Below are 12,685 nucleotides of genomic sequence, written 5' to 3'. Positions count from 1 at the left end.
CATTATTGTTGCTCTTCTTCCTATTGTCAATCATCATCATCATGATTATTATTATTCCTTCCCGTCCCCCCCTTTTTCCTTTGACGACTTGGTCTCTCCCTCTCCATAGGAACTGGCGCAAAGGGCCCGCCCGCCATTTCACAGACAAACTCCGCCCCCTTCTCTTCATATATCCCTCCCCCCATCTCTAACGTGGAATGGTGTCTCCCAGCGCAGGCCCCGCCCCTCCCTCCTCCTGGCGCCCCTCCCTCCCCGGTGCGCGCGAAATCAGTCTCCGGCCGACCGAGGAAGAGAGCGGTCGCCTTCTTTCCTGCTCCTCCTCCTCTTTCTCTTCCTCCTCTTTGGTTCCCGTCTCCTTGGTTCCGATGCCTGCCCGGTCCGCCCCGGAGGAGCTGCGAAGGCGGTGAGTGAGTGAGCCAGCGGGGCCTAAGCCAAGCAAGCCCCAAGTCTGGAAGGAGGAGAAGAAGGGAGAGGAGACCCATCTCTCTCTTCTTCCCCCGCAAAGACTCCATTCCAAGCCCCCCTCGGAGCACACTTACGATGATGGTTGTTTTATTTGTACCCCGCCTTTCTCCCAAAGTGGGACCCAAGGCGGCTAACGTATGTATGTATGTATGTATGTATATAAAACTGATCCTCCTTTCCTCCCTTCTTTTCTCCCCAAACTAAGCCCCATCTTTAATACAGGGGCCCTGGCTCCTTCCCCTTCCCTCCTTGACCTCCTCTCCCCATTTGATCATGAACAAACCTTGCCAAGAAGAACAAGCAAACAAATGTGTGAATCTACAGCTCAATATAAATAAAAGTATAATAATAATAATAATAATAATTAAGGGTCTGCATAAGTCAGATACAACTCAAACACACACAGCAACAGTCACAACAGTATTTAATAATCAATAACCAATATTCAAAAATTGTGGATGTATAGGAAAACTCCCCTCCTCCCCTTTCTTTGCCATTCCCTCTCCTAAATTAATATATTTGGTTCTTCATTTGGATATTTTTTGGAGGGAGGAATTGGGGGGGAGTCTATAGTTGTCCTACACATCCAAGATTATCGAATATTGTTGTGGTTGTTGTGTGTTTTTGAGTTGTATCTGACTTAGGGTGACCTTAAGCTGTGGGTTTGATTGATTTTCCCTTGGCAAGGTAGTTTCATTGGGGTTTGCCATCTAAGGTTGAGAGAGTGTGGCTTTGCTTGTTGTGTGTCTTAGAGTTGTACCTGTTGTTGTGTGTTTTCCAGTTGTATTTGACATATGGCCACCTTAAGGTATGAGCCTATCATGGGGTTTTTCTTCTTGGCAAGCTTTGCTCATTGGGGTTTGCCATCCTCTGAGGTTGAGAGAGTGTGACTGGACCTGTGTGTCTTCAAGTGACCTTAAGGTATGAGCCTATCATGGAGTTTTTCTTCTTGGCAAGGTTTGCTCATTGGAGTTTGCCATCTGAGGCTGAGAGAGTGTGGCTTTGCTTGTTGTATGTCTTCAAGTTGTACATGTCTGCCTTTGAGTTGTATCTGACTTATGGCCACCTTACAGTGAGTGTACCATATTCCCCCCCCCCTTCCTGGCAAGGTTTCTTCATTGGGGTTTGCCTTGACCTTCCCCTGAAGCTGAGAGAGTGTGGCTTGGCCCTAGTTGTTTTTTATGTATCTTCAAGTTGTATCTGATGTATGGTGACCCTAAGGTGAGACTATCATAGGTTTCTTTTGGCAAGGTTTCTTCATAAAGGGATTGCCATTGCCTTTCCCTGAGGCTGAGAGAGTGCAACTTGTCCTAGTTGTTCTGATGTGCTTTCAAGTCATTTCTGAGTTACGGCAACCCTAAGGCAAAACTATCATGGACTTTTCTTGGCAAGAGGAGGCTATGAGAGTGTGGCTTGTCCAATATTTCTCCCCCATACCAACAATAACTACTAGGCTTCCTCCCCTTGTTGCTTTTTCACAGATGCTGAACTGCCCCCCTTTTCTTCCACAGAGAAATGAAAGTTCCTCCAGGTTGGGGTGTGTGTAAAAGGGGAACCCCAAAGTGTGAAGAGAAGAAAAGGTCCCTTAAAAAGGAAAATACAACATAAGGAGGGTCTCTCTTGTATGTCACCCCCACCCCCTTTCCTTCATTTTTTACAGAACAAATCTGACTTATAACTGAACCTGTAACATTGGGGTGTCTTCTGTACCTCCCTTTGGAGGCCTGGACTTTTGAGGAATTGGAAGGCATGCTTTACTATAGGAGAGCATCTCCATTGCTTTCCCAGTTGTGGGCCTGTTACCTCTAAAGAAAATGAATATCCTCCCCTCCATATATAAGCTGAAGTTGTGGGTTCAAGGTGGCATTCAAGGTGTCCCTTCCTGCCTCTGCATTATTTTCTTTTGGCAGCCCTTATCTGTCAAGCAACAAAAGTAGGGTGCTAGGTTGTCAATTGTTTCCAAATCATTGAAATCACTAAGGTGTCAGGTTTTTAGGTTTCTGCCATATCAGTCACTTTTTCACTCTTCTCATGCCTTACTCCTTCCCCAACACTTTTAATCAAAATACAGTGGAACAGAGGAGTGAAGCCAGGTAACTCATTTATTCCTAGTATTTTCTCTTCTTCAAGAAGCAGGGAAGACAGAGGCAGGAGTAGCTGCTCTCTTCTGTTTGCATCCAGCATTTTTCTCTTTGGGGGGAGTGCAGGTATGTGAGAGTTTTATTTTGCTGTTGTGTGTCTTCAGGTCTTTTTCCAACTTATGGTGACCCTAAGGCAAGTTTTGTCCAGAGAGGTTTTGCCTTTGCCATCCTCTGAGGCTGAGATCAGGGGAGCCAAAATGGGTCCTTTTGCATTTTTGGCCTCTCCTTTCTTCTGGGTTGCCTCTTCTCTCATAATGCTCCTGCTTACCATCTGAGACAGGAAGTGAAAATATCTTACGCAGTCCAAAGCATGGCTTGGCGGGAACGCTTGCTTCTGTGTGTGTGTGTGTTTCAGGCCAGGATTGGCACACTCACACACACTCACACACACACACACACTCCAGGAAACAGTGGTTAATATGCCCTGACTTAAAAAAAGAGAGAAGGGGGGGGGGTTCATCATGCGTTGGGTTCATTGGCACCCTCGGGGCTTGCAGGGCGGGCTGGTTGGTTCTCTGCTTTCTGGCGCCTTCAGGAGCGCGGTGCATTTCAATGGAGCCCGGCCCTTTCCTTAGGAAGCGTTTTCTGTGGGCCTCTTTTCCTGGGCCAACCTATCCCAACAGCAGCCATTCTGGATAATCCGAGCTGTAGACTTTTTCCCCTTTCTGCTCGGAACAAATTGTCATTGTGCGAATGTTTTTGCTTAGTCGCTTTCTCTGGAGCTGGTCGCTGTGCTGCCGCAGAAGCATATTGGCCGTTGGGTCGGAAGCAAAGCGCTATTCTCCCCCTCCTCCACCATGTTTACCAACAGATATTTTTTTAAATATATATATATATATTTTACTGTCCCGCAGCTTTGGGATTTTAGATAGGAAACCTTTGTTGTGTTCAGGAAACAGAATACAGACATGACTAACTTTCCACTTTCTTCCACAGAAGGAAAAATAGAGTTGGACTCATGTAATCATTGTTCTTCCCCTTGCTTCTTTACATTTGGTATCCGTCGTAGCTCTGTGTTTCTGCTCTCAAGTGGTCCTTATGGCCCAGCTGCAAAATGGAGTCCAGAAAGGTGCGCTTGTTGAAAATGAGCTGGCTTTTGTGCAGCAGTGCAGAGACCGGAAGAAGGGAAGTGTTCTTTCGCTCTCTTCTTTTGGGGAAGGGGGGTCTCATTAAGTGCCCACATGTTAGCTTTCCAGCTTGAAGGCTCAGTACATGAAGCTTTTTATGCCAGCTGCTGTTATGCGCTGTGGCGAGGCTTTCCATGTAGCTTGTGCCACATGGTCCGTCTGTCTGTTTGCTCTCAGAGGAGGAAGATAGGCAATGCGGGCAGGCAGCATCTATGTTGCTATTGTCTGGGTTTGGTAGTTTAGGAGGAACTCTCCCGTCTTTCCCACACAAGAACCTGTGGCTTTCATGCAGCAATTTTCCCAAACCTTTTTTTTCTGAGAGAGTAGGATAGGGCCTTCCCTTGTTCTCCCACTGTCTGCCCCATCTGAACTCTTCCCATTCTAGGAATGGAGAAGGTGTTGATGGTGGAATTACAACTAATCTAGCAGTGGGTTTGAAGAGACAATCAGTTAATGTTCCTGCCCCTTCTTTTCCTCTGTATTGTTGCATGTGTGTGTTTGGTGGTGACCGCAGGAGAGCCATACATTTGCAACTGCCTCACAACCATTTCACACCTTGAAGTATCCCGTAGCTCTCTGTTCTTATGTGGGGTGATGGTAGATTGCAGTCAGCCATTAGCTGCATGGAAAATCGTCTCCATAGTAAAATTTTGAACTGCTTTAGGCCAAGAGCTAGCTTTTCCTTTAAAAGTCAAGCTTTGTTAGATTTTTTTTTTTTAGCTAGGAAACATGTTCCTGAGTTACTGTGGCATTTAGCTATGAAAGTTTGTGAGACCAATATGAATACCCACCAGGTAGCTGCCACTTTCAAATATTAATTTGGAGAAACGGAAAGAGAAGAAAGGGATCCCAGATAGTTGTATGTGTTGTACAATTGATTTAGCAGGACATCGGTAACCTGTAGTATTGGGGGTTCAGTAAAGTGGGAATACCCATTCTTCAGGTCTGTGACTTCCTTGGCAGTATTAATTTTTAGAACCCAGTGGGTGATGGTGGGTTAGCAGTTCAATTTATGTGCCTCTGTTCCTTCTACAGTTGTCCACCTCTCTCTAAAATGCCCTTTTGATAAATTACATTTTCAAGTGGTGTATTTATGTACCTGCAGGTTGCCTGTTGAATTGTGGTGATTCCATGTATTTCATATGGTTTTCTTAGGTAAGGAGCATAGCACTTTGTACCCCTTGGTGATCTCCCATCCAAGTACTAACCAGGGCTGACTCTTCTTAGTTTCCAAGACAAAACAGGGAAATGGTGTCTTCACAGTACTTGCTTGATCCTGCTTTATTCCCACCACTTCTGCCTGCCTTTGCCAACAGGAGTGGAAGGTTGGTCAGGAGTGGAAGGGTTTTGGATATGATCCAAAAGTCAGATGTTGTAAGCCATGAAATGTTGGGTTGGCAAGACCAGTATGACAATGACACAGGTACATTTTAGCCTGTCTTCCATGTGTTCACTTACAAGTGGGTGGCCAGGAATGTTAGCCAACTGACTTTGTGGCATTTTAGCAACTGTGATCTGTGCTGTGCAAAGAAAGCAAGAAGTGAAAGTTCTGATAGGTTGTTAGTGTGTTGTAGCCAAAACAAATAGGGTTTGTGTCATGTTACTTCAAGACCAACAAATTTGTTACACTGCAAACTTTTGGAGCTGGAACTTATTCTTATTAAACTCATGGAATGGTAACATCTTTGGGATGGTGCAAAAGTGGGAAATTAGTGGCCCTCTATGTTTTGCTGGGCTGCAACTCCCATTAATTCTAGTGATTACAGCTAGTGATGAGAAATCATGGGAATTGCAATCAGACATCTATTGGGCTGCATGATCCCCATTTTTGGTATTGCAGTTCCTTGTACAGGAGCAGAGGGATGATGCGGAGGATCTTACAAAGTAAGTAAGTAAATTATGCAGGGTGTAAATGGAAAGGTGACTGAGGCAAGAGACTAAATGGTTGAATTAGTGAATGTGACCTGTTCCATTTGTTGATGAATATAGCCATAGCAAGAGCAACTCACATACACACACAAACCACCGAAAGCAGGGTTGTGGAATCATGTACTCCTCTAGATGTTGTCAGACAAGTCCCAGCAGTCCTAGGAAACAGAGACAGTAGCGAAAAATATCAGCCCAACAACAGCTGAAAGACTGCATAATTCCTAATCCTGACCTAAAAGTGACTACTGTTTGAAGTGTGAGCTAGCCAATTTCTGCTGAGCCTGTCTAATAATGTGTCAGCGTTGGAAATGAATTTCAGTTCTGCAGTTGTGCACAGGAGCCACTAAACAGATTCTCTCTTCAAAGAGAGCAAGCATTTTAAAAGGGCCTTCATAACAACATAGTCTTTTGCTTAAAAAAAAACATCTGGCCTACAGTGTGCCAAATCATAAAACTAAAGGGTAAGTTAGAAAGAGTGTGTCTCATGTGACCACCTTGAATGAAAGAATGGGGAAATCCCTTTTCTATATAAAAAGGGACAGGGGGACAGGGAGAAAAAAAGGAATGTAGTAGCATGTTTAAGCCAAACTGGTTTTTATTTTAGAATGTGCTTTTGTGGATAAAAACTTACACAGATTTAGTACAGAGTGATATCTAGGCCTCAAGATATGCAGCCGTTGTGGAAGTGGGGTGGAATGTAATAAGATACAAAAAGCTGCACATCATGCCTTTCTGTGTATCACAGAGGGAGGGGACACATGCAGTTCATCTGTCTTGGTGCCATGAAATGTTGAAACAGACGAGGAGTTAAATATGAGAACTGCAAGTAAGTGGTGCCCTTTCACTTTGGCCATTGTCCTAGAGTAGTAAAAGAGTTAGTCTTTTAAAATATTTTGATCATGGTTGTTTGTTTTTATTGGAAGGGCAGATCCAAAGGGAGAAATTGTGTCTCAGCGGAGTTAAGAAATTGCTCAAGTCCTAGACTTGGCTGCTCAGAATTTGGTCATGTTCTTGCATGGATATGCGTGCATGTATTCACATGTATGACAGACAAATGACAAGTAGCTTGCAGAGGATACTGGAGTCCTTTTCTAGAGCCTGACAGTGTAGGTGTGTGGCTGGGATTCTGGTTGGTTGCTGCTCTTCAATGGAAAAACATCCCACTCTCTTCAGATCGCTTGCAATGTGGCTTCTAGCCAGGACAGCTTGACTTTATAGCTGAAGATCAAATAGATTTCATTTTCTTTTTATAGTGTTGCGGAAGTCTGTGGCCTAGAGCCTGTGTTCCTTCATTTGGCCTGTCCAGTAGCATCTGTTGTCGGCCACAACCATGATGCCAACCTGGGCTGTGTAGTCAGCCATGTGGGAGTCTCACTTTGAGTTACAGGATGAGAGCTCTGCTTCCTCGAGGTATTCAGTTAGCCCATCTTACTTCCAATAGTCCCACTTTAGGGAACAAGTACCAAGCTAAATGTTGAAAACTTTTCTCTCAACACACCCCTGATTTTAAGTTCATTAGTAAATTAGTAAGTATGCCTTTCTTAGCGGACACTGCAGGAAGGGTATGATGAGAAGAAGCCCAACTAGAATCCTCCTTTCCCACAGGGAGTTAGTTGAAGCCCCTGGGGAAGACTACTGGGTGTTAAAGCTTGTTTGTTTTGTGTGTGTGTTCCCATCCATCTTCAGCATAGAAGCTACAACGGTCCCTCCACATTTGCTTGAGTTAGGCGTGAAGGACCCCTATGAATGTGGAAAAACTGCAAATAAAACACCACTGTTCTTTTTACCTAGGAAAACACCTGTCTAGGAATCTCCAGTTCCTCCAGTTCAACTCTCTGGTCAACTTATGCCAAAGGTTGATCATAGAATCATACTGGAGGACCTACAAATGCTACCTACAAGGACCTACAAGGTTTTGTCTAGGAAGTCCTAGGTTCTCCAGCACAACTCTATAGTCAGTCTCTGGCAGAGTTGTGCTAGAGAACCTAGAGATTCCTAGAGAGAACATATTAATAAAAAGTGCAAATACATTCGTAAAAGTCAAAACCACAAATGTGGAGGGCCAGCTGTAGTTCCTTCTCTTTGGGATGGCTAAAATGACTGTTTGCTTAACCAGCTCCTCTGGCTTTTGGGTTGGCAGCTGTGGCTCTCTTCCTGAAGAGTGAGAGTTAGCTTTTAAACCCATTCTTTGCAGACAGTAAGTGAAGCACTCCCTGGATTAAGAAAACAAAACAGACATCTTTGTGAATTGGAACATGCTGTAAGCCTATAAGAGTCTGTGAAGGGTTGAGCCATAGCATGAATTTCCTCCCCTAACTGAATATGTCCCTTGCATTTTCTTATAGATAACATTTTTTTGCTGTGTTTTTCTTTCTTTCCTAATTTTGAGGACTTCACTGGGAATGTTTTGAAGCAGCCATTCATAAAGTCATGCCCTCCAGAGGTTTCATGGGTGATTGGCCATGCAGGCTATGGATGGTATGAGTTGCATACATCTGAAGGACACCAAGTTGTGGAAGGCTGCTTTAAAGCATACTAGACTTCTCCTCTGTCTCTTTTGGATGAACAAATTTGTTGGCAGCAGCATTTGTGCTGTCATTCTGTCATTTTTGTGTCTGGACGTAGGCTTGCTAAATACTGTGATGTAGTGCTGAACCCTCCAGAGGTGTGGCTGAGTGGAAATCAATCCCCACCATGATCATGATCAAAGTCCAAGACCAAAGGAGGCAAAAGTAGTTTCTCGTACTCTTTCAGCCACTTTGAGCCAGGGCAAACATGTTGTCTCCTTGACTTCCCTCTTCACAGGAACATGGTGTCTCTGAGGTGCTATTGATCAAAGATGTGAACATGAAGTGAGACTCCAAGCTGGTGGGTAGTGAGGGTATGTGTGTTGTGTGCCTTCAAGTTATTTCCGACTTATGGCGACCCTAAGGTGAATCTATTCATGGGGCTTTCTTGACAAGATTTGTTCAGAGAAGGTGATTTGCTCAAGGTCACCCAGTGGGATTCCATGGCCAAGCTGGAAATTGAACCCTAGTCTCCATTGTGCAACACTCAAACTACTACTCCATGCTGGGTGGCAAGGAACAAGATGCCAAAGGAGGCAAAGTCAATGGACCTAATACGGTCCAGTTCCAGTACATAGAATTCTGAAACTAGAAATGATATAGCCTACTTTCACAGGGTCAGGGAGAGTATTATCTCATCCTTAGGGCCTATCACCAGAAATATGCAAAAGAAAAAAAAACTGCTAAAAATCAAAATTAGAATTGTCAATGTCTAATTGCTGCTGTCCCATGAAAACTAGAGGGGTTAAAACAGAAAGAGGCTCCCTCCTAATGAAGAACTGTTTTTTTTTTAATAATAGGCTAAAAGATCTGGAGAGGGATGAAGATGGTCTTGGAGAAAGAGTGAGTGCACCCATTTTCATTTCCCCCACTCTGATGGAGAGTCACACGTCTGACCATGCCTTTCTGCTATTTTCCTAGTAAGCCTCTGCAGGTCTGACTTACTAGATGCAAGAGTCCCTCATCCTCTTTCTCTCTCTTCAGGAATGCGTTAAGGAAAAGCTGAATCTGATACATGGCTTCTTACAGGCAGATGCTCAGAATCAGCTGAAAGACCTGGAGACCAAGCTTCACAAAGAGGAGCTCTCTGAGGTGAGTAGCTAATGGTTAGAGATGCATGGATTCTTTTTGTACTTTTCCAGGGGCACACTCTGTCTGCTTCCCTGGAAAAATTTCTGAAATTAATATGTGCCAAGTTTCTTGCTATTTTCAATTCCTTTCTTTTTCTAGGATTTGTACATTTGATTAAATCCCAGTTTAGAAAGGAATCTTGATGAAGTCTTTTTCCCCCCATGGTGATTCAATCAAATGTGTAACTTTCTGATGCATATCAATCACAAGAAGGGCATGAATTGAAAACTAGCATACTGTATATATACAGTGACCTCAATCAGGGATGAAATACAATGTCTTGAGAGGAGAGCTTCACTTATAGACTTCCCCAAAAGCAGCATCACAATACCTACAATCCATTGACTTGGGTTGTTTGGCCCCTTCCTCCTCCCGCAGGTTGGTAGAGAAGCTAAAAAATACATGTGCTTAGCCAATCAGTCTTTCTGTTCTGCTGCAGGAACGGTATCTGGCCAAAGTTAAAGCCCTACTCCACAAAGAACTTCCTTTTGAAAATGGAGATAACCTGGAACTTGGCCAGAAGGCCAATGGCTGTGCAGAAAACGGTGCCTATGGTAGCGATGAAGAACCTGAGAGAATGGGTATTAAGGTGGAAGAGGACAGCAGCATGGAGATCGAAGAGGCAGCCTCATCTTCCTCTTCAACACCACTGGCTTCACCATCTCTGCCTAAAGCTCGTAGAGGCAGGAGGAGCAAGTCCAACAGTGAGAGTAGAAGTAAGAAGTCATTTAAACACTTAAGGAAAACACTTGAGAGATGCCATTAATTTTAGGTGTGTTCCTTAAACCTGTAGTGGGCAATCTGCAGTCCTAGGGTTGCCTGCAGCCCTTGGTCTGGTTTCATGTGGCCTTTGCCCCAATTCCCAAATCTCTCTGCAAGGAATTAGTTCAGCGAGGGAAGGAATGAGATAGAAGAGGTGACAGAGAGGATGAGAAAAGGGTGTGTCAGAAGCAGAGAGATAGGGGAAATAGTTGGCCTAATTTTGCACCAGGTTTTATCCACCACTAATCTTAGCCTTACCCACTTCTAGCTGTGGTCCCAACAGGTTAAAAAAAAAGGTTGCCTGTCCTACTTTAAATGGACAGCACCTTAAAACCTGCCACCAGACAGGTAAGCTGAAACTTTCTGGTTGTATTGGGTGGATTTCAAACAGTTGACACAGATATGTGTAGGCAGGTGAGCTAGTAGAAATATACAGTTAGCCCTCCATATCCACAGATTCTTTATCCATGGATTCAAGCAGCCCCAGCTTGAAAATATTTTATATACATATGTCTGTGTGCATGTATTCAAAAAAGCAAACCTTGATTTTACCATTCTATATAAAGGTCACCATTTTACTATGCCATTGCAATTAATGGGAATTGAACATCCACAGATTGTAGTATCAACAGGGCATCATGGAACCAAACCTCAACAGATACTAAGTGCCCACTGTATTGTGGAATAATAACTTCTGTGGACTTCTGTAACCTGATGCCCTTCATATGTGTTAGGTTACAATTGCCATTGTCCAATCAGCAGATCAGTGACCACTTGTGTGGGAAGGTGGGAATTGCCATCTACCACACATCAGGAGGGCACTGAATTAGAGAAATATGTCAGTTTCAACTCTGGAGCCCTCCTTCCTCCATCATGAGAGATAGGGGGAAATGGGGTCAGTGCCCCATGAAACCACATACACAGCAGGATGAAAAATAGTTGGGTTTTTTTGCCCCTTTCTGCAGTGCATTAGTCAAGCAAAAATTTCAGTACCACCAGTACTGACGGGTTGCATCATCTCATTTTCTATCTCATTTCTGTTACTGAGTGCTGGCTTCACAGTCTCCTTATTGTGAAGCATCAAATCATAAATCTGGATTGTGGAGTAAGCTATGAGGTTTAGATGTGTTGCTATACATTACATAGCTCATTTGTGCAAGAGATAAGTGTCATACTCTGAACCAGAGCTTGCAAAGTTACATTATTGAATGACACCTCCCAGAATCACACACACCCCAGGCATAACTAGCAGCTGCGGAGGGGCTTGGCTTGTGATGGAAGTGATTCTAGAAGGTCTCATCCCAGGAAATAACTTTACCAAGCTCTGCTTTGGAACTAGGTAAGTGTTTGGTTTGTATTTGTGTCTCCACTCTCAGCCTCAATTCACTCCAATCCTTGTATCCAATCCCTGTTCTTCATTTCAAGGTGGCTGCAGCAGAATGAGGAACATGGCTCTTTAGGCAGTGAGAGCAAACTCCTGAGTTTGGTGGGATGTTGGGGATCACATAGCCCCCCAGGTACTGTGGGACTGTAGCTCCTAGCATTCTTTGCCATTGGTTGTGCTGGTCACTGCTTAAAGGACTTAACACTTAAAACAACATCAGGAGGTGTACCTGATTCCCACCCTGGTATAAGTATGAGGAAGTTTGTCCTTCCAGTCAATTTGAGATTAAGGTGGTGTGTTTGATGATGGAAGGTTGCTCTGATTTAGACATGACAATAGTGATGTTGATGGGGAGTGTAATCTGACATGAGCTGCCGTAATAGTCCAGTACAGTAATAGTGTAATCTGACATGAGCACTAGAAAGCTGCAGTAATAGTGCATGCTGGCATCTACAACTGTGTGTGTTGTTTTTGTTTTGTTTTGTATTTTTTATTACTGTACAGAAACCCCAAGCAGCTCAAGGATCACCCGTAGTTCTGGCAAGCAACCTACCATTTTGACTATGTTTTCCAAAGGGTGAGTAGGGTAGTGTGTAACACTGATTGTATTTTGGGGCAGGGAGGAATGATATGTTTTCATTGCTACTTCTATGTCATATTGACTGTCTCATTTCCCTGCCTTTTCCTCTTCTTGCTGTGATTGCCACATTTACAGTTCCAATGAGGTGGTTAGTGGTGAGCAATGGGCAGACAATGGTGTGTGGGTTTATGTTTGACAAGTGTGGGGTTATAGGCTGTTGACCTGGAAGGAGCAGGTTATAAGATTTTGACAAAGAACAGCAAGCTTTCCTGGGACAAGAAACAGTGAAAAAAGTTCAGCAAGCTTGACTTTTCCAGGAGCTTCTGAGATGGTTTGTTGTCATAAGTGCATGGCTCCCCAAAGCATGAAGAATTGAGATAAAGGGTTGGGATGGGGGTTGGGAGTTGCAGACCATAAAGTAACTTCTAAGCTCTGATCATAGCCCTTGTTATGGCCCACAATTGACCTTGTAAGTCATGTTACCAGAGCTGGATTTTGGATTAGTCATGACAGTAAAATCATGTGAAAAATAATGAGTTCAAATTCAATATCTGCACAACTATAGCTATCCATTGCATGCTGTTTACACTAAACATGCT

The 12,685-nt window shown here is 43.9% G+C and overlaps 1 protein-coding gene across 1 annotated transcript in view; it reads left to right on the top strand.

Moving 5' to 3' along the window:
- The first annotated feature begins 286 nt into the window (after positions 1-286).
- DNMT1 (DNA methyltransferase 1) overlaps positions 287-12,685 on the top strand; it is a 53,767-nt gene continuing 41,368 nt past the window's right edge. Inside the window, exons 1-5 of the mRNA XM_089486255.1 lie at positions 287-403; positions 9,030-9,072; positions 9,214-9,321; positions 9,800-10,076; positions 12,011-12,083. Of these exons, the coding sequence (XP_089342381.1) occupies positions 366-403; positions 9,030-9,072; positions 9,214-9,321; positions 9,800-10,076; positions 12,011-12,083 (539 nt within the window). The 5' untranslated portion in view covers positions 287-365. The remainder of the gene's footprint in view (positions 404-9,029; positions 9,073-9,213; positions 9,322-9,799; positions 10,077-12,010; positions 12,084-12,685) is intronic.

The sequence above is a fragment of the Sceloporus occidentalis genome, unplaced genomic scaffold (assembly GCF_023333645.1).
Source record: "Sceloporus occidentalis isolate IW3139 unplaced genomic scaffold, rSceOcc1.0.p SCAF_1, whole genome shotgun sequence".
Taxonomy (NCBI): Eukaryota; Metazoa; Chordata; class Lepidosauria; order Squamata; family Phrynosomatidae; genus Sceloporus; species Sceloporus occidentalis.
Note: the sequence above shows the minus strand (reverse complement) of the source record. Positions and strands in the feature narration are given on the sequence as shown.